This window comes from Lepidochelys kempii, chromosome 6, assembly GCF_965140265.1.
Source record: "Lepidochelys kempii isolate rLepKem1 chromosome 6, rLepKem1.hap2, whole genome shotgun sequence".
Classification (NCBI taxonomy): domain Eukaryota; kingdom Metazoa; phylum Chordata; order Testudines; family Cheloniidae; genus Lepidochelys; species Lepidochelys kempii.
The window spans coordinates 110,169,036-110,191,173 of NC_133261.1; the positions used below are offsets into that span (position 1 = coordinate 110,169,036).

Below are 22,138 nucleotides of genomic sequence, written 5' to 3' on the forward strand. Positions count from 1 at the left end.
ACTGCTGTTGCCTAATTTGACTGAGAACATATAGTTCAACACTATTGCTATATTTCAGGTGATTGAGCTAAAACTTTCTCTGTATGTTTGTTTGAATGTGGATGTATCTCATGAACACCTTCAGGGCATGGCAGCTATTTTAACTCCCATTCAGGAAGTTCAGTAGCTCCTCCCTCTCTTTGCTGGGGGCTAAGTGCATATACCTTATCAGTTACCTTTTGGAATTGTTTACCAAATCACCTTTCAAAAGTATTGAGGAGCAATATAATAATCGGCAAATTTAACAGCAAAACCCAAATGATTGATAAGCCGCCATACATCACAGGAAGGGACGGATTCTGCCAACAAAAGTCTCATTGGAGTCAATGGGAGATTTCTCTATGTAGTGAGGTTGAATCAGATCCAAGATTTATTCACCAATGAAATAGTCACAGTGTAACTCAGATGACATAATTATTTTACAAGACCATTTCATATTGGAGAGAATGGTGCACCCAATCATGCATTCTCAGCAGCCAGGATACTGACTGGTGCTTGTTTCTCAGTAATTACTAATTTTTGCATCTAGCTCTAGATCGGCTTGTTGACTAATCACCAAGCCAATTACGGGTACATGAGGCTGCCATATTTTATGAGTCACCCTTTCCGGCATCTGCCCCAGAATTATAGAGGTGCTGGTCACGACTCCTTCATTAAGTTGGAGTTCTGTTTTGTACGTAAAGCTGGCATTCAGCTTCTCTGTTTTGTGTGAAAAATACAATGTAATTTCCCCATATTTACAACACTTGCTCTTTAAATACAGAATGAATTTTCTGAGAATTTACAAGTAAATCCATTAATTAGTTTGAGTTAAAATTAATTAAAACTGGGTTCTCTAGGAAATTTAGCATGTCAGTCTTTTCTTTAAAAAAAAGAAAAGGAGTACTTGTGGCACCTTAGAGACTAACCAATTTATTAGAGCATAAGCTTTCGTGAGCTACAGCTCACTTCATCAGATGCATATCGTGGAAACTGCAGCAGACTTTATATATACACAGAGAATATGAAACAATACCTCCTCCCACCCCACTGTCCTGCTGGTAATAGCTTATCTAAAGTGATCATCAGGTGGGCCATTTCCAGCACAAATCCAGGTTTTCTCACCCTCCACCCCCCCACACAAATTCACTCTCCTGCTGGTGATAGACCATCCAAAGTGACAACTCTTTACACAATGTGTATGACAATCAAGTTGGGCTATTTCCTGCACAAATCCAGGTTTTCTCACATCCCCCCCACCCCCATACACACACAAACTCACTCTCCTGCTGGTAATAGCTCATCCAAACTGACCACTCTTCAAGTTTAAATCCAAGTTAAACCAGAACATCTGGGGGTGGGGGGGTAGGAAAAAACAAGAGGAAACAGGCTACCTTGCATTGAGGAGGTATTGCCTACAGACAGCCCCGCAACCTGAAGCAAATACTCACCAACAACCACATACCACACAACAGAACCACTAACCCAGGAACTTATCCTTGCAACAAAGCCCGTTGCCAATTGTGCCCACATATCTATTCAGGGGACACCATCACAGGGCCTAATAACATCAGCCACACTATCAGAGGCTCGTTCACCTGCACATCCACCAATGTGATATATGCCATCATGTGCCAGCAATGCCCCTCTGCCATGTACATTGGTCAAACTGGACAGTCTCTACGTAAAAGAATAAATGGACACAAATCAGATGTCAAGAATTATAACATTCATAAACCAGTCGGAGAACACTTCAATCTCTCTGGTCACGCAATCACAGACATGAAGGTCGCTATCTTAAAACAAAAAAACTTCAAATCCAGACTCCAGCGAGAAACTGCTGAATTGGAACTCATTTGCAAATTGGATACTATTAATTTAGGCTTAAATAGAGACTGGGAGTGGCTAAGTCATTATGCAAGGTAGCCTGTTTCCTCTTGTTTTTTCCTACCCCCCCACCCCCAGATGTTCTGGTTTAACTTGGATTTAAACTTGAAGAGTGGTCAGTTTGGATGAGCTATTACCAGCAGGAGAGTGAGTTTGTGTGTGTATGGGGGTGGGGGGGATGTGAGAAAACCTGGATTTGTGCAGGAAATAGCCCAACTTGATTGTCATACACATTGTGTAAAGAGTTGTCACTTTGGATGGTCTATCACCAGCAGGAGAGTGAATTTGTGTGGGGGGGTGGAGGGTGAGAAAACCTGGATTTGTGCTGGAAATGGCCCACCTGATGATCACTTTAGATAAGCTATTACCAGCAGGACAGTGGGGTGGGAGGAGGTATTGTTTCATATTCTCTGTGTATATATAAAGTCTGCTGCAGTTTCCACGATATGCATCTGATGAAGTGAGCTGTAGCTCACGAAAGCTTATGCTCTAATAAATTGGTTAGTCTCTAAGGTGCCACAAGTACTCCTTTTCTTTTTGCGAATACAGACTAACACGGCTGTTACTCTGAAACCAGTCTTTTCTTTGTCCTGAGTGATCTTAATAATGTTGCAGCACAGATTCTTCAAACTTTCCAAATAGTTAAAATTAATGAAAATCTTATGCATAGGCCACCTTTTGAAGAAATTAGTTTGTAATTAAGTTAAATTATTAACAATTGTATTTAATTGTTATGTTTATATAGACTGTGGACAGATTGATAGCTTAGGTAACTCTTAAGTGGGGCCATTGTGACATCAGAAGTAACTCAACCAATCACCACCTTTTGTGTACAATTTTGCCCCATGGTGACACCAGGGGGGGCGGGGGAATATGAATAGCAAATGTGTCTAAAAATCAGTTTAATCTAATCTTGTATCACAAACACTAAAATGCCTTCATTGTAACCTCATTGAAATGTAACCTTGACTTTGAGTTTTCTGGGGTTGTGCTGCTTGGTTTGGAGCATCATAACCTCTCTAGAAAAAAATTTAGTCTCTAATTACTGATAGGTGCTCTCCACCTTAGCTCCAGTTTAACATAGTTATCTCTAAAATTGTCTCAGGAGATTCTCAAACTTCGGGCTCCTGAGGGGAAGCAAGGAGATTCCACAGGTCGTGGGGATGAGATGCTCTACTCATAAGCAATACCGGTCCGTGTATGGCTGATCTTGCATCCATTGACTTCAGTGTTGCAGGATTAGGTACTATGCTGTATCAGGTCTCAGCTAGATTGTTTATCTCTGGTGGAAGCAACCTCATAGAGACTAGGAATGTGTGTGGGCATAATGCCTCACCCCAACTTCTGATCAGATGACCTCTGAATTCTACTCTGTTTAGGTTCTTATATCATCCTTATCGCCCTAGTATCTGAGTGCCTTCTCCAAGTGTATTAAGTTATATGACTCACATCTGTCCCATGTCAGTGGTGTAATGGGGTAGAACACCTCACGCTCCCTGTGTAGCAGTTGTTGAGGCTTTCAGAGTGGAAGCTGATGGTGGAGGTTGGGAGTGGGGGAAAGCAGCAGCAGGAGCACACCCTGGAGATGGTGTCTGTGATTTTTCAGGGGACAGAGCTGGTGAGCTAAAACAGCCTGCCTAGGAGAGACATAACCTCTTTTAAAGAACCAAGAGCCTCAGGACTCCTCCTGCCGAGGATCCTGTCAGATGTGTAACATTAACGGAGTTAACTTGGCTTTTTCACTGCATTTTGCCCACCACCGCCATGTGTGGACTCCTCATGGTCCCGCTTGTAGTTGCTGGAGTCTCTGAACGGGAGACCCCATCAGAATGTCAGCGAATAAAAATACTTCCAAAATCATAAATCCCAGCATTCACCTTCATTCAGCTTCTATTTATACTTCACTTTCACTAAGACCCCAAGCTCTTAAATGTCTAATTTAGTGGTTCTCAACCAGCGGTCCAGGGCCCCCTGGGAGGCCACAAGCAGGTTTCGGGGGGCCACCAAGCAAGGCTGACATTAGACTCGCTGGGGCCTAGGGCAGAAAGCTGAAGTCCCACCTCATGGGGCTGCAGCCAAAGCCTGAGCAATGTAGCTTTGCAAGGGCCCCTGTGGCGTGGGGCCACAGGCAATTGCCCTGTTTGCTACCCCCCTAACACCAGCCCTGGCTTTTATATGCAGAAAACCAGTTCTTGTGGCACAGGTGGCCCGTGGAGTTTTGATAACATGTTGGGGGGGGCCTAAGAAAAGAAAGGTTGAGAACCGCTCATCTAATCCATTTACTGCCTTTTGTAGCTTGTCTATGATTGATAATGTGATGGGAGCTGGGTATAGGAGTAGAAAAAAAAAACCCAACCTTAAATTAAAATAAAAAGACAGAGTGCACAAACAAGGTAATGCTCTAATTTTATATACAATGGTTATGTATTACCTCATTTTCATCAACTCTCCAGCTTTCCAGACCTTCATGCTTAACTGGTCCATGCACAGACAGACAACTGCAACCAAACAAAGCCCACTGACTTCACCCATCCTTCCTTAGACTTCTGTATGGCTTCATGCAGGCATGTCTGTCCACACACTATCACTTGCAGGATCGGAGTCTTACTTTGTTTTCATTGTTAAGGGTTTTGTAATTCAAGTTTTCCAACCTCAAAGAAAAGTCCAGCATCCTTCAGTTCAAAACTGTGTTGTCATCACATCTCCTACTGCAGGATAAGCTAAGTAAACAATGGGCATAACAAGGGATTTGTCACTCTCTGCAATATATTTGCCAGTAGTTTGTCAAAATTCAGTTTGCACATTGATTTCCTGCGGGGTGAGGAGGGAGAACAGGACCAGCTAGTTGTGAAAACATTTGCCTTCCAGCCAATTTGCATCTGTTTGCACTCACAATAGGGTCAAGTTTTGCTTCTGGTAAAGGAGTGAAAGTTGGGAAATTAAAACTGCTTCATGAAGCCTTTTCATATTCATAGGCACAATGTCTGATCTAGCATGACTTGCAGGAATCTGCTACCCTGCCAGGGACATCTGGACCCTAACCTACATGAAGACAAGGACCAAATAACAATAATTCCTCTAAGATCTAAATGATTGAATGGTGTAGAAACATACCTTGACCTCTCCTGAAAACCGCATTTCTTTCCAAACTCAAGTCAACACTGGCACACAGGGAAGAGCAGGATCCAGCAAACCACACACTGACTTATCCTAAACAGAAAGGGAAGGGGACTGATTGTTACAGACTCACTCTTTCCCAGCACCGAGTCTCCCTGCTCATTGCTTTCTGGGATCCTTTCATCTTTCTCTTGGGCTTTCTCACTTTAGAAAGGAGCCATCTGGCTCTTGTGACCCAATGCAGTACAAGTCCATATTCTCATGTAATAATTATGTATGGACATCAAGGCCTCCGAGCGACTGGGTAGCCCGCTCCCCCTGCTTCAGGGATCATCAGGCCAACCATCTCCCCTTCCCAGTATAAAAGTGTCATCATCGGGGGATGACCCAGTGGCATGCTTTCCTGCCCAGTATACAGCAAGGCATAGCAAATCCTCTATTGGATTGTCTGAACTATCCCTTTCAAGCATCCTGGTGTTTGCCCATGAATGTACTAATAAAACTGCTGATTTCAGGGATGGGGCAGAGTGGAGGAGAGTGTTATAACTGGCTCATATGACGGGTTGGAAAGTGGACTTTGTTGCCAAGGTATTTTCTGCCAATAATAGGTATATGGAGGGCTATGTGGTAGTTTGCTAAATCTCATCAGATCAGTCCAGGATTTCTCTGAGCTCTTCCTTGGCTATGAAGAGGTATTTTCAGCTGTTGATGCATTTAACCCCTTTGCAAACAGAACCACAAGGTGTAACAGATAAATTCAGCAGCAAAGGAAACATGCATGTAACAGACATTCTTGGCAAGTTAAGCTACAGACAGGCAGTAAGTGGCTTTTTTTTTTTTCAGTCTGGAATCCATGATGGAGTATAGTTGTGGATTTCTGCTTTTTATAGATTTCCTCATTATTTTTGTAAATTGCCTTCCTTTGTTTTGTGCTGTTACTATTGAGAGAGCCAGCTTGTTCCAGCGGCAAAGCAGAATAGGTCAGTGTTTTAGAGATCGGTGCTGATATTTGCCATTGGCCAGATGCTTCCCTTCATTGCATGATGCAGGAGGGAAATGAAGACATTGGAAATGCCTCAAACTGTGGGATAGTGAAGCAGTGATTTGAATGACACGCTCTTTTCTTCTAGGAAAAACCTTTGGAAGCGCCTGTCCTAACGTGACATATACTATAAAAGTATTTACTAATAATATTAATATGAATAATTTTATTTATTTTACAGCAAAATGTTTCATATGACGAATGTGTAATTATGCAAAACCCTGGGCATGTAGTGCACTGCAATATCTACCATTATCATAGTATTTTTTGCTTTTTCCTATCATTATTATTATTATCATGATTTATTTTACAGTATTGCATGGAGGCCCCATTCAGGGATCTGGGCACCATTGTGCTAAGCACTGGACAAACAGATAACAATGACACTCCCTGCTCCACAGAGCGGACAGCCTAAGTATATAGCAAGAGACAAGTGGATACAACAAACACAATGGAGCACAGGAGCCTCTTGAGGCAATTATGATTCATATAATAAGCTGTTGTTGCAGCACACCAGCTGCCTAAACTTTAAAGGTTTTGGAGGCATCATGGCACGGGTGATTTTTACAGAGAGATTTGAAAAAGGATAATGTAGTGGCTCTGCTGGTTTTTATAGGGATTTCCTTCCATGGAGAAGGGGCAGCATAGGAGCAAGCACAGAGGTGCTTGTGGAAAAAATTGACTAATAGGCAAATGTCCCTGTAACTGTGCAATAACACACATGCTGTTTTGAATTTAACTACAGCATGTGGTAACTGTCTAGTTTTTAAGGGTGCCCAATGCAGAAGTATAAATACTGTTGACTGAAAATGGGATATAAATAGTTAATAGAAATAAACATTGGAAAATAAAAAATATGCAGTTTGATCATAAAAAGTCTATAAATGTCACCCAATCGGATGGAGAATATTTCATATACCAAGGATGGAGCTTCTTTAGAGACTGAGCCCACAGTCAGTAGTACTAAATAGGTATCAGGAGTGATGAGAGTGGTTCTTTTTAATATATTTCCAGTTAGCGGAATAAATTGACTCCAACAGGTGATTGACATGTTCTAACTGTACCAAGAGCTTTTCAGTATCTGTGCAGCAGCTCTCAAGAGTTAGATATGACATGCAAAAAAACCGTTAAACTCAAGGGGCCAGATCACTAACTAGTGTAAATTAGAGCAGTTCCATTGATGTGAATGGAGCTACACCAGTTTATACTAGCTTTGGATCTGGCCCAGTGTGTGACAAATGCAGGACTGGGTCAAGTGAAATCACAGTAGGTAGAAGGAAGGGATAAAAGACAAAGAAGGGACTGGTGGGGAAAGGAAAAAGGAGAGGCTGGATGAAAGAATAATAGGGAAAAGAAGACCAAGGGGTATGTGTGCACTGCAACTACTAAAAACAGTAGTTTGGCTATTGCAGCATTGGTGGAGACTCAAGCTCAGACCCAGGGGCTCGGGTGCATTCGAACTCAAGTGACTAGTCCAAGCCTCTGCTGGTGTAGCCACGTCCACACTGCTGTTTTTAGTGCATGAGCTAGAGCCCTATTAACACGAGTCTGTCTGCCTGCCCAGGCTGTGAGGCTCACTCCCAGGTGCAATGTAGCCATACTCAGAGAGTAAATATTCTGCAGAGCCTCCTCGTACAAATGACCCATTAACGTCTAGAGGAGTCCTTTCTGTGGGATCTGGCTCATTTGAATAGGGAAGAAGTAGCAGACAAAGTGGAAAGGGAGGAAAGAGGTGATGGGGAGGATCAGAAGAAGAACAGGAATGATGGGATGATGAAAACGAGAACTGAGAGAGAGCAGATGGGGATTTTAAACAATACATATTTAATTCTAAATCCAGCATGTCAGCTGTTACCTAGTGGTCCAAATTCGGCCCTTATGTAACCCCACTGATGCCAGTGGAGTGACACCAAGGGAAATTTGATCCAATATGTACAGAGTCCTTTTCACCAGTATGTATTAGCTTCTCTCGTCATTCACAAGCTCTTAATTTATTAAAATTAATTGCACAGGAATAAGTCAGTAAAGCTTAGACCAGGGTGGTCCAGTGCCTGCAGTTTATTTCTGGTTTTTGCAGTACTATTTTAGCAGTGTCTCGTCTCACTGTCCAGATAGTGTGTCGGATGATGAAGTCCAGCGTTCAAACAGTGTGATAGGTTAGGAAGAAAGTCTGAATAAATATTTAAATGGAGAGGCCCACTTCCCTGACATAGTGGTGTATTGATTACACTTGGTGTAACCTGGCCTGTAGTGGGACGGTCGGTAAGTGCTGATCATGAGAAAGTTGCATAGAGGATTGTTCTAAAGCAGGCGCTGCCATACTATGGTCAGCAGGGAATGGATTTGTCATTGCTTCTGCCTCTGCCACTGTGACTGCATCATCCTTTGCAGAATGTCGTGTAGGTGATGGAATGTTTTTAATCTGCTGTACCTTGCCTTGCATGCCTCTTTGTGACGTGAACTGCTGCTGGAGGCGGGAGCGGTATTTCTTCAAATTGTATAGGTTTGACGTGAGCACATTTTAAAATGGAAACATTCTGCACTTCCATCAGATTCTTGTGGCAAATAGTTTATATGCTTTAAATTGTATTTGACTTGTTTCTTGTCTTTTGTTAATCTCAGTAGATTGGTACTAAAATGCTGAGTTGTTAACAATATTTGATGGAAATGATCCAACCAGCTGGACCCTTACGTCGGCAAGGGCTGTTAAACCAGGAGAAATCATTAGTGTACAGTGTATAATAATTATTCTTAGCAGCACATTGATTTGTTTTTCTTTCTTTCTTTCTTTCCTTCCTTTTATTTACTGCATTAAAATATCCTATTGCTCATGTACCAATGGAATTAGAGTATCGTTTTAACAGTACCAAAGTATATTCAAGAACAGTGTCTTATACCAGCTTTAACTATTATGGGAATGTCTACACTGTAATAAAAGAGGGGTCAACAGACTCAGACAAGCTGCAGGGCTATAAAATTGCAGTGTAGATGTTGGGGCTCGGGTGGGAGCCCCGGGCTCTGAGACCCTGCAAGCGGGGAGGGTCACAGTGGAGACATACCCTTTATGTCACCCTTTATGTCCTTCTCCTACAAAGTGCTGAGCTTCTCCTGGAAGCTGCCTCGCACACTCTGCTCCTCTTGACTTCTCTGGAGTTGAGGGATTAGGCCCTTAGGCTGTAGAAATTCAAACCATTTAAAAGGAATGTATGTAGGTTGAGGGGGGAAGTTCTTGCACCCCTTGAAGCAAATGGAAATTTTGCCTTTGACTTCAGTGTGAGCTGGGTCAGGTCCTAAATCTGCATTCTTTTTTCCTAATATTTTTTATAAAGGGTGGCCTGTTTGTTTTTTATCTTGGAGTACTAATTTGCTCAAGTTGCACTTATAAGGCACTCTCAACTTCACACATGAAAATCCATATGTAATCTCTGGATACATACCAATATAAGGCCATGTTCCTGCACTAGTCCTTCAGATCCCTGCACCTGTCAGTATGGTCCCATTGGGTTCAGTAGGACTCTGGGCAGGTGTCTGTGCTCGCTGATCCTAATGCAGAATTATGATGAAAGTCTGGTCAAAAATTGTCCAATGTCTTTTCCACAAATGAAAGTTAACTGTACCTTTTTCACTGCACTCTTGTTATTAATTATTAGTATTGCAGCACTCTGAGGCCACCAAAAAATGTATCCTGATAACCCCTGCAGTAGACTTACTTGGGCTCCTTGATTGGGCCAGTCCTCCATATAGAGGAAGGGAAAGAAAGGGAAGTCTCCAAGTGTCGCCTGCTCTGATTTTATTGCATGTTTTGCGATATTTACTGTTTTTCTTAAAGCAAGTACAAGGGAAACAACTTTTGTTTTTAAAAAAAACGTTTCTAGCACTCCTCATTGCAGGAAAACAGCTTGAAAACATGAACCCTAAAGGTTCAAAAGTGAGAAGAGAAATACAAACAACCAAAATATTCTTTCTTTAAAATATCATGAGTTTTAAGCCTCATGATTGTGGGGCCTGACTTATGATTTCTGAACCCATTATGTTGGCATTACTGGCTTCTTGTGCCACCGCCTTCTTCTGTTGATACGTACATGAAGCCAGATCCGAAGGAGCCCTAGCCCCAGAATTAATTAACCAGAGCAGAGTGACTTTGTTTTTTTTTTTAAGGAGAAGGTCTTCCATAGGCTAAACACTCACAATCGATGATTTAATAAACTTCTCTTAGGAACCTTTTGATGGTCCTGCCATAAATGTAACTTAACATTTAACTGATTGAGGTGCTTATGTTCCATAAAGCCGTCTATGGAAACAAGGGCATTTCTGTAAATGTAGCAAAGTTTCAGCCTCCCTTCATAGCGGGAAGGAGCTGCTAACCATTGTTCTGCTGCTCAGTGGTCCGGTAACAGGTGGCAAGCCTGTATTAGCCTATATTTCATTAGGACATAATTGAACAGTTGCTGAATTATTTGTTTCTGGCTCAGGGCTTTAACACAGCAAAACAATACTCCTGGGATGCTCCAGTTGCGCCTTTCCATGAACTCTGCTAAATGTGTTTTCTGCATTCATCTCACCAATCCCTCACTATTTCATGGCTTATGCACCCCGGGGGCCTGATTCCGCTACCACCCGCCAGTATAACTCCATTTACTTCAATGGATCTACTCCCTTTTGCACAGTCCGAGCACAGAATCAGGCCCTGGCCGGTTTCATAAAGGGCTGTGTCTGTACAGTGGTTATCACGCCCAGTAACAGACACTGACAAATCTAGTCACGTTCTTCTGCAGCGTTAATGGACGGGAACCCTGTGTTGCTTCATGCTCGTTCTTCTGCGGGGGGAGGTTAATGGCGACAAGTGTCACGTGAAGAAGGTGCAGAACCAGCAAAACAATTTGCCTTCTGCCATGGGGAAAATTTTGATTTCAGTTGCACTGACTCTAGACTTGTACCAGTTTAGGTGAGAGCACAATCTTCTTCTGTATTGCAGGCTGCTTGACACTTCCGTAGAGGTAACCCTACCTGATATTGACTGAGCAGATGCTGCTAGGATGAAGTGGGCTTGACCAGTGTCCCTAATATATTAAATATGAATATGGTCTCTCTTACCACAGGGCACCTACATCTGCTTAGTTTCAGGATCTACTTTATCACAGAAGCATCTTTACTGTGTCCAGAGCAAACAAAATTCACATGTTCCCTCATGGTTTTCTCTTCTACCTATCTAATTAAACCACTATTATATAGGACTAGAAATTCCTGTGCCAGGACAATGACTGATGATTATTTTAATACCTACCTCACTGTGTGTGTATCTATCACAACAGATTTAAAATTCACTAATTAATAACCCTGGCAGTTGAGGACGCTAGGCCAATAACTTGCTGGTGTGTTCACTACTATTTCTTTATTGTGGGATTCCTCTTTTGAAATCTAGAGTTGTTCTCGCATCCAATACTCTTTGAGCTTTTAGCACATTAGGAGCCATATTTTCAAACAATGGATCCTTTCTTGCACCTGTTTTTTTAATAAAACTATACACACATTTGTGTGTACATTTGCACTTACAAAGGATGCAGTGTTGTGGTTAGAGTGGGGAACTGCCAGCCAGGACTGCAGGCTTTATATTCTCAGCTTTGTCTCTGTCTTAGGCATTGTCTACATGAGAAAATTGCACAGGTTTAACTTAAATCAGATTTTAAGCTGGTTGTTAAATTAATGCAAACACCTTTATGGGCACTCTTATTTCAGTTTAAAATGGGCTTGCTTTGGGTTAGCTTAAACTGATTTCTTATTGGCTTAAGCTAAACTCTAGTAAGTCTGGTTTAAACCAATATAAGAGTATCCACACAACCTTTTGTACTGGTTTAACTAAATTTGTTTAAAATCACACCTGTCATTAATCTGGGGCAAACTTTCTTGAGTAGATAGGCCTTAGTATAACGTTGAGTACATCATTTAACTTTTTCTACCTCTCAGGATTGCTGATGCTAAATTTACACTTGTAAAGTGCTTTGTCATCCTGAGAGGAAAAGTGCCACAGATGTGTAGCTGATGACATTATAGTATTTATTCAATATGAAAAGTGCTCTATAAAATCAAGTTCCACCCTGCGACATTATTTAAAAGCAATTAGAGAAGCACAGCATCAATGCAGTATTTGTTTTAATGTATCTAGGTTGTCTGTCTAATGTCTAAGTATAACTTTGATTTACATAATAAAAAGAAGACACCTAGACAAAGCCTGTGACATTATTAATATTACAACAAAACAGCAGCATTAATATAATTCAGAATGGAACTCTGCCAGCTAGCCGCCTATGAAAAAGCTTCCTTTCATCATTCTGGAGAGCAGTCTCCAAAAAACCCATCTAACAGATGTATTTTTGCAGCATGTCTGGAAGGTCGCCAAATGTTTCCCACAGTCTAGTGGGGAACAGGGTCTAGAGTCCTCAGAAAGAATGCCTTGCCAGCCACCCCTTCTCTTTAATAATGAGGGGGATCCAGGTCAGCACCCTTGCTTACCTCAGCTACTGCAGTATGGCACAGGGAGAGAGGCTGTCTCCAGGCTGTCCCCCAGGTAAGCCGTCCCTAGGCCGCTTAATAGGTCATAACCAACACTTTAACCTCCACCCAGAGACTGATGGGAAGCCAATGCTGATCCCAGAGCACTGATGTCAGGTGCTCGCTCAAGATGCAGTGCTCAATAAGTGAGCTGTTGTATTCTGTACCAGCTTAGGTCTCCAAATGGTTTTAAGGAGTAGTCCCATGCAGAGTACATTGCAATAATCTAATCTGGACATCACACATGCATGGGTAATAATGGCAAAGTCCACATCTGAAAGAAGAGGTTCCAACCTCTTGGACAGAGGCACATTGTAAAAATTTGACTAGGTCACTGCTGTAGTATGCTCATCAAACAGCAGCTGGGGTCTAAAATCACCCATGTTATGACCCAAGTAACTAAAGGTGGACATACTCTCTCAGGCAAAGGGACTGATCTTACCTCTGCCATCTCCTCCAGCTGCTTCCGCCAGCTCACCATCATTACCTCAGTCTTGTCTGGGTTGAACCTCAGCCAACTTGCTCTCATCAATGCCCCAGTCTCAACTAGCCTTGGCTAAGGTGCTGTATATGAGGTGTTCCAATATCACAATGAAGGGATTAATTTAGAGCCTAGATAGGAGGTAATTCCTCTCAGTTTCTCGGGTGAAGTGAAGAGGCTGTGGTTGGGGAGACAAAATCCAGTCCCCAACCCAGGTCCTGGACATGGTTCTGCAGCATAGCACCTCTTCAGCTTCTTCTTGAGCCCATTGGCTTCAGTCCTCCAGTGCCACTTGTTTGGTGAACTAGGGCCACTATATTCATATAAATGTGGATCCAATGACCCTGTCATTAGCCCACTACCATGACCATGCTCAGCACGCTAGCCTGTGTTTTGCTGGCACAGTGATCCACCCACTGCATAGTTGGTATTGGTGTGGAGGCCCCACTGTGAAGCTGCTGTGCTGACTTGCAAAAATCAGTGTCAAAACTCGAGCAGTTGGGGAAATTCTCATTGGAGCAGTTTTCCATTGGGAAGTGCTGTTTTGACAAAACCAAAAAAAATTGTGAAATTGTATCGATTTGAATGAAATTTTGTTCAGGAAAAAAAGATGGGGGCGGAGCATTTCTGAAAATGTTAAAACATGCCATTTTCGGAATGAAAAGGTTTGATTTTATTTCATTTGGAAATGACTTTTTGTTTTGACATTTATTTTATATTAAAAAATTAAAAATCAAAATAGAAATGAAACAATGAATTTATTGAAACAAAACATTTAAGTTGACCTTTTTCTTTTTTTAAATTTTGTTTTGCAAAAAATAATCAAAATTTTGCCTTTTTATCCTGATTTGAGACCAAACAAAATTCCAAAATCTTGAAATTCTTTGAGGACAGAAAATCTGTTTCCTGACCAGCTCTAGGAAAAACTATGTGTGGCGTAGATGAGAGTTCCTGTTTCTCTGAACCCAGGTTCATGGATGTTCAGAAAAATGATTGTGGTTTGCTATTTTCTTAAGTATATCCAGGATCAGGTAGTGCTTGCATCAGTAAACACACACAAAAGAGCAGAATACAAAAACTGTATTAGGAAAAACACTGCTTGAAATTGTGGGTTGTTCCCACATAAAACAATAAGAGGGCTCCTTCCTGCAAAGGCTTTCCATTCAGAGTCAATGCAAGCAGTAGCACATAATTTCTCTCAGTAACAGATATCTAGCTTTGATCTCATTTACTGACTAATTTTCTGAGTCAAAACAATAATAATATCTTTCCCCCTACAATGGCAAAGTGCAATGGTAATGAAATAGCCAGGTTTTATTGACAAAGTTCAGCAAAAGTTCAATAGAAATTGGCAAATATACACAGTAAGACCCACAATCAGAATAAGCTTGGTAACAGTATCATACTGCAGAGAGTTCCCTTTCAAGCCCTGTTAGTTCAGTCAGGGGAAAGGCGAAAGCTGTACAAAAGGTGATGGAGCAGCATCAGCACCAGGAAGTTGCATTCAGTTAGATTATAACTAGGCCAAAGGCAGTGCTGCTGGGACTGTCAATGTCACATAGGGCCAAGGCTGATGAGGAAGAAACCAGCCAGTGTCAGGAACTGATGTGAAAACAGCAAATGTTTTCTGGGTCGGGAAACATTATGGATAATTGTCATCAAACAAAAAAGGGAACAAAACTAATATGAAAATTTTCCAGTGTCTGTATACCCAAAAATAGGCCTAGAGCTCAGTCACAAGATGTTCATATAAAATGCAATAAATTATTACAAAGCAAAGAGGCATGGAAACATCAGACACCAGCAATACATCTCCTGAATTAATTGATAAAAATGTAGATTGCAGCAGCCATGAAACTGAAACAGTGCAGGAACTGAAGGGTATCCCCTGATCATTGTATTCAGTCACACTGGCCGGGGCGGGGTGCTCCCAAAAGCTGTCAGGGTAGGAGGTAAATCATGTTGCAACTTGAGAGGGATGTTTATATGGGGATGTCATTACCAGCTGCATTGATTGCACGTCTGCTCATATTTAGAAAGCACATGAAAATGTGAGCAGTTAAATGCAGATAGCTCCATTTAATTAAAAAAAATTTCAATTTAAGCTATTGTCTGTGATCTGTCTCCTGCAGCACATGCATATATGAAATCAGGCTGTTATGAAAATAATCCCTACATTCAATATTTGTGTGAGCTTTGGCAGAGCACATTAGAAAACTAAAACAAGCCCAGGGATGAGGAAGGACTTGAGCAGCGTGAGACTCCACCATTGTGGATTGTAAGACCCTTGCAAACTTTTAATCAGACTTGGGTTTGCATGGGTTTGCAGGGAAGTCAGACTTGAAGCAAAATTCAGCCAGAACCACAGTTTCCCATGATAATCCTGCCAGGTTTACCAGAAGCTTAGCCCAGGTTTGTAAATTTATTGGAAAACCTGACCTAAATGTTGGGTTTTGAACAAAATTGGATGCATTTTTGTCAGTTTTGCAGTGAAGGTTTCTCATTTCCCTAGAAAAGAGTCATTTCTGCCTATATACGGAGATCAGAGCTGGAATGTCTAAGGAATTATTTGGTAATGCTCGTATATAATCCTGTTAAGGAAGGCGGTGGGGGAAGTGAAGGGGAACAAACTGAGTTGGTATGTTCCCCTCCATGGTCTAGGTGGGGATGCAGGGGCAGCAAAAGCCTCAGAGGCTCAATATTCCCAGTTATCCCAAGTTATCCTCTGAGGGACTTTTCCCCAACTCTCATGTCCAGACCACTGCCTACCCCCACTTTCCAGATTTGGCAGTAAGAATCCATGCTGCCACTGGCTAGGGTGAACCCTGTGACTAGGGTATGCAGCAAGCGTTAATGCTGGTTCGAGCAGCATTATCTTTCCACAAATGTTAATATCATTCTGCAGTCTTTTTGTTTTGTAGGAGAGAGGAGACAAATAAGCCACCCAGTGCAATTTCATCTTTCACTACTAAGCATACCCCTCTTGCCCCACAGCCAGTGGGATACATGGAATTTCTGAAGTTTTGCATAGCCACGTTTCCTCTGTGCACGGCCTTGCCATGGAGTTTTATGTGGTTTTATTCTCACCTACCCACCCATGCAGAGGAGCACAGGGGATTGAGTCATTACATGCTGAGACTTCATTGCTGTCCTTCACTGACAGTGACATATTATGCAAAATTCTTTAACTAGGATCTTAAATAAGAGACCCTGCTAATGTGTTAATGTACAGAACAGAGGTATATGGAGCCCTCATCAAGGAGATGAAATCAAGTTATATTAATATAATTAAGCAAAAAAGAAATTTAAAATAGAGTTGGCAGAATTCAGTTCGGTCTGTTCCATACTCTAAGGGCTGGAGCTACACAGTATGATTTTTGAGATAAAGGGACAGATTTTTAAAACCTGGCCACCTTTTTTGCATCTACAAGTATGTGTGGGCTATTGACCTGTGAGCCTGACCTGATCCTAGAGAGGTTACAAAACGAGCTTCATTGAGATATTATGTATAAAAGTGCTTTTATTAGTTATAAGTGATGCCAGTATAGCTAAAACACAAGTAGGGGAACATACAATATGAGTATTCTATTAAGGTAGGTTTCAGAGTAGCAGCCGTGTTAGTCTGTATTCGCAAAAAGAAAAGGAGTACTTGTGGCACCTTAGAGTAGTACTCCTTTTCTTTCTTCATATTAAGGTAGGCGTGGCAATAAGCTGAGGTCCAGGGATGCCTAGTAGTTATAGTAGTTACAATTTTGTTAGTTTAAGAAGCATAAAGACTTAGCATTAGTGACCTAGGACAGTGGTTCTCAAGCAGGAGTACACGTACCCCTGGGGAACGCAGAGGTCTTCCAAGGGGTATGTCAACTCATTTAGATATTTGCATAGTTTTACAACAGGCTACACAAAAAGCACTAGCAAATTCAGTTCAAACTAACATTTCATACAGACAATGACTTGTTTATACTGCTCTATATACCATACACTGAAATGTAAGCACAATATTTATATACCGGTTGATTTATTTTATAATTATATGGTAAAAATGAGAAAGTAAGCAATTTTTCAGTAATAGTGTGCTCTGACACTTGAGTATTTTTATGTCTGATTTTGAAAGCAAGGAGTTTTTAAGTAAGGTGGAACTTGGGGATCCACAAGAGAAATCAGATTCCTGAAAGGAGTATAATAGTCTGGGAAGGTTGAGAGCCACTAAGCTAAGGTTATAGTATTTAGCAGTAAGCGCCCTGTTGTAAACATGTTAACCGCAAGATAGTTTAAGCTGGAAAATAACCAAATCGTAGGTGGGTTTTGAGCAACATGTACCCTCACAGTTAGCCGCATTGACGTACTGGAAATATTGGGAAAGGTGTTGACGGTGATGCAAATACATTGATACATCTAGCCTATGGCAACAAACCGAACCCCTAATTATGGTTACCTGAAAAGCTACTTATGCAGAGGGACTGAGACTTAGTTAAGTGGTCACTGATATGTAAATTTATGAATTAAGAGGTGTAATACCTGATTACTACTGGTGGGTTCATCCTATTATGATGTTCTCCACTTACTTTTCTGTCCAAAGGGAATCACCAGGGATGACACAGAATGGCAAAAGCCATAGTATGGTCATGCCAGGGATCTCCACTGACCTTGTTACTTCAAATGGTCCCCATAAAGTTGTAAGTATGAACAATGCAGGAAACCACTTTACTTATCTGATTCTTATACTTACGTTTATTAATTTTTCTGATTTCAATTATATTTGTCTAGGACCCTGTGAGGTGGGAGGGTCCAAGACCTTGGGCTCCAGCCTGAGCCCAGAAGTCTGCACAGCAATGAAACCACTCCACAGCCTGAGCCCCACGAGTCTGAGTCAGTTGGCACAGGCCAGCCGCAGGTTTTTCTTTGCTGTGTAGACATAACTTCTGAATCCTTGGGCACAGTGGCGTTAATGACACTCAGGAAACCAGTCTTTACAAACAGAGAAAAATGGTACCAACAGTTTTTAAACCCTTATAAAATAATTTTTCAGTAGAATCTACTGTGTCATAGAAAAATACGTGATTATGTGGGGTGAGCTAGACGGGTGCCAATAAAACTTTTGATGCCCCGTTTAAACTCACTCCTGGCTTTTCCTTCTGTCAGTGATCATCAAAAACTCAGGCCTATAAAACCCTTATGCCACATCACTCCATCATGTACATTATGTAAACTCGGTGTGTGTTTCTATCTGGAATATGCAGATATCGACACCCAGCCATCCACAGTATATTATTGCTGTCAGTAGTACAGACTACTGTAGGTAAGGTTGCGAATCAATTTCCATTATACCCTCTTTTTTTCATGCACTTATAACTTTCAAAAATATTCACCTTTTCAATGCTTTTTGTCTGCCCAACGGGACATTTTTTTAAAAAAATTGAGAATTTGAGAGAAATCTCAGCAATTTTTGAGTTATGAGAGGAGTCTATTAGATATATATATTTATAAATATTCTGATCGTAAGCATTTTGTTCTGACTGTCTTGGAGGATAACTCAAAAAAGGCTGAACCTTTAAATTTGAAATTTTACAAGCCCAAAGTCCATAATGATTGTGTGCATTGGACTCTTTATGGCCACGTTATTTCAAAATGTTCCCTCTAAGGAGACTTCTTGTAGCATTTAATAGAGTTCTGTAAGTATCACCCATTGACTCCAATGGCAAAACTCCCATTGATTTCAATGGGGCCAGTATTTCACACATAGAATTTAATAGAGCATATATTATTAATAACTATGTTTGTTATTTATTTTCATTCCTCTCAGAAAATAATATGTAAACACTAGTGAACTTAATAAAGGTGTCCAAGAAGAGAAGCAGATTAAACTGCTAGGACCAAATGCAGAGATGTGACCTAAATTGGGACATAAGTTAAATGTTGGTAAATCAGCATATGTTAGTGAGGATTTAACTTGGCGTAACTCCTTCTGGGAAGGTGGACAGTCAGGATTGGAGAAGGAAAAACAAAGCCTGTAACAGACATGCTTTATCTTACATAGTCTCACATCCTCCTGGTTGTTGCTTTTTCTTGCTTTAACACTGCCCTTCTGCCGGCTTGGTACTTCAGAGGCACCAGCTTACATTCCCTCACACTGACCTGTGCAGAGTTACCAATATGAAATGTACACTACTGTTTACATGACCTCCTACATTTGTCCTCTGAGTGCTATAAATCAATAAGTGCTGTTGAGGCTGCCTTTATGAATGGTGTGGATGAGAGAACAGTGAAGTGAAGCTGAGCAACCCTCTTAGGGCAAAGAGCTCTCTCTGATCCATGCTGTGATCTCTTGTCCTTTGATACCTATCACCATTCTGTACTCATTCTGCATATTGGATATCAATGGAAGTTCCACACAGAGAACTTGCACAGTGTCTGCAGCAAAGGATAGGTTGAAAAGAGCCTATCCAGCCAGGCCTGGTTTAAATTCTGTAGAAACTTAAACTGTGCAGCTTGGTTAACAGTTGTACTACATCATCCTTTCGAATGTTGCAGGTCTGCAGATCTTCACTCTAACACAATTACTTTATATTGTCTAAAGTTATCACCAATGCCTATTAGTTACTTGATAGATCTGTTCCGACATGCTGATATTGGGCCAGTTTCTCTCAATGAAACGGAAGCGATTTACTACACCAGCTCAGTATCTGACTCAGTGTATGTTAAAATTAATAAAGGGTAGAAAACCTGCTCCTTGAATCTTTGCGCTGATCTCTCTTATTACGTGTGCGCAAGGAGTCTGTGAACAGCACTGTGTTTCAGAAATGGTAGCAATGTTGTCACCGCATTTGCTTTGCTAATTATAATTGGTTGTATTTTACATAGGTCCAAATATCCAGCGCCAGGTTCAGAATGGACCCTCTCCGGATGAAATGGAAGTGCAGCGAAGGTAAGAAATAAAATTTGAAAAGAATGTATTCAATTCAAATGATTTTATATTTAAAAGAAATGACCCATGTGAATTATACTAATTATGGCCCCAATCATGCAGTTGTAGTCAGTGGGGCTCTACCAGGGCAGAGAGGTCTGCTTGTGTATATCCATTTGCAAAATCTGGCCCCGATTTGGTCACATTCAGGTTGATGGCACCTGTAACTGGTCAGACTTAACACTCTGTAGTTTCCCACAGTTCATCTTTTGTTTGTTTGTTATGGGTTTATCAAAAAAAATTTGAAATTAGGAAATATACTCTGGCTCCAGCACACAAATTGAACACTGAATATCTCCAATGGGCAGAGTCCCCATTGTCCCATGTACAGCCTGGATTCCCAAACAGAACCATTCCTGACTCTATAACAGTGTGGCATCTGTGTGTCATTTGTGTACACACATACACATGCATTCACACACATTTAAAAGAGAAACCTTCTATCGGCTCATTATTATACTTAAAAATCACTAGCCAGACTGCTTTAACCAGCACTTGGCTCACTTAGGAATGATAATTTTGTACTTTGAATATCATTATTCTGAAAATACTTGGTGAGTTCAAACTACTTAGTTTTAGTGAATTAACGTGATTTTATATTTTATTTATGTGCAGTCAGTGTATAGGAAGCAGGACACCTTTGCTAATAGATGCCATTTTTTCCATATTTAACTTCTTAGTTGTTTTATACAGCTAAATTCTGGCATGATTCTGGCTTATCTGCAACGATTTTTAGTTACTAAATAGTAAAGAACTCAAACCCCAGATATTTTTTTCAACTAAAAGGCAAGAATAAGATATACTGATATCCAGAGATACAGATAACACCAGTTTTAAAGTAATTTGCATCAGGTTTTAGTGTGCTTTTTTCTTAAGCTTAATAAGAGAGCTTTATATGATCCTATATTGGATCAGTTCTTAGCAGTAGCAGATCATGTTGCATAGACCCCATTCTATTGGCAGTATGCGTTCCTGGTGATGAATTTAACCCTTTGGGTCTGGTGCTACTTCCTAAAAGGTTTATAGTTCCCTTTATTAGGATCATGCCTTGACCTAGGATGACAACTGAATAAAACTTTAAAATGGAGTTGTGAATCCAAATAAGAGTCCTGATCTAAATGTGTATCTTGGCTTATAGGCCACGGTTGTTTTCTGTCTCCTGTTCTGCCTTGTCTCTGACTGTATGCGTGTCTGCATATTGACGTCCAAAAGAAATTATGCTTAGGTTGCATTTTGTTGCATACGTCACCCATAGCCAAACTGTAATGCTAATTTTTGATGTGACGTGCTGATTCAGCCAGAATTCCTCCTGGGGCATTAGGGAATGCACAATGGGGCAGGAGCAGCCCCTTCCTTTGGAAGGTGCAGCATGGACTCCTGTTCATACTGGGCCAACTCTGCTGACCAGAGTGAAGAGTCAGGGCTGTGTCCTTCTCCTCATTCCACCAATTTTATGGAGGCTGGCACTGTGGCTAGTAGTGCCTGTGCTCCCCAGTTAGACCGTGGGCAGGTGGACAAGAGGAGAAGGCTGTGTCCCAACTCCCCAGCCCTCATCCAGGTGCACAGTCTGTCCCATACAATGAACACCACTGAGCAGGCTTGCAGTTACAGTCTGCCATAATACAGGTGACAAAGAATGACTGGATCAGACCTTCAGCTGGTGTATGCTGGAGCACTTTGAAGTCAGTGGAGCTACCCCGATACTCGCCAGCAGAGGACAGAGCTCTAAGCATTTAAGGAAAGGTTTATTGCCAAGATGTTTTTTTAAATTAGAAAGTTGCAAAAATTTCTCTAAACAAGTGGGCCCAAGTCATTGCTGGAGTGAGTGGAGTCACAGCAGGGGTGCAGTTGGACCTTCGGGGGAATTGACCTAAAGTTTGGAATGAATAAGAAATAGCTTTGTCAGGATTTTAGTGGAACGTATTTGCAGAACGCAGCTAAGACCAAGTGGCAGAAATTGTAGAAGTCCGTCTTAATAACATCACAAGCACTCAAGGCTCAGAGGGCTTCTGCTATGCCTGTAGGAACAACTCACAGTCAGGATATCTCCCCAGGTTCCTTTGGGCCATGGTGCCGCTTA

The 22,138-nt window shown here is 41.3% G+C and overlaps 1 protein-coding gene across 4 annotated transcripts in view; it reads left to right on the forward strand.

The window, feature by feature from the left end:
* The window catches only part of EVL (Enah/Vasp-like), a 224,882-nt gene that overhangs the window by 167,389 nt on the left and 35,355 nt on the right, over nucleotides 1-22,138 (forward strand). For all 4 annotated transcript variants that reach the window (XM_073349640.1, XM_073349638.1, XM_073349641.1 and 1 more), the window contains exon 4: nucleotides 19,956-20,019. In XM_073349640.1, the coding sequence (XP_073205741.1) occupies nucleotides 19,956-20,019 (64 nt within the window). The remainder of the gene's footprint in view (nucleotides 1-19,955; nucleotides 20,020-22,138) is intronic.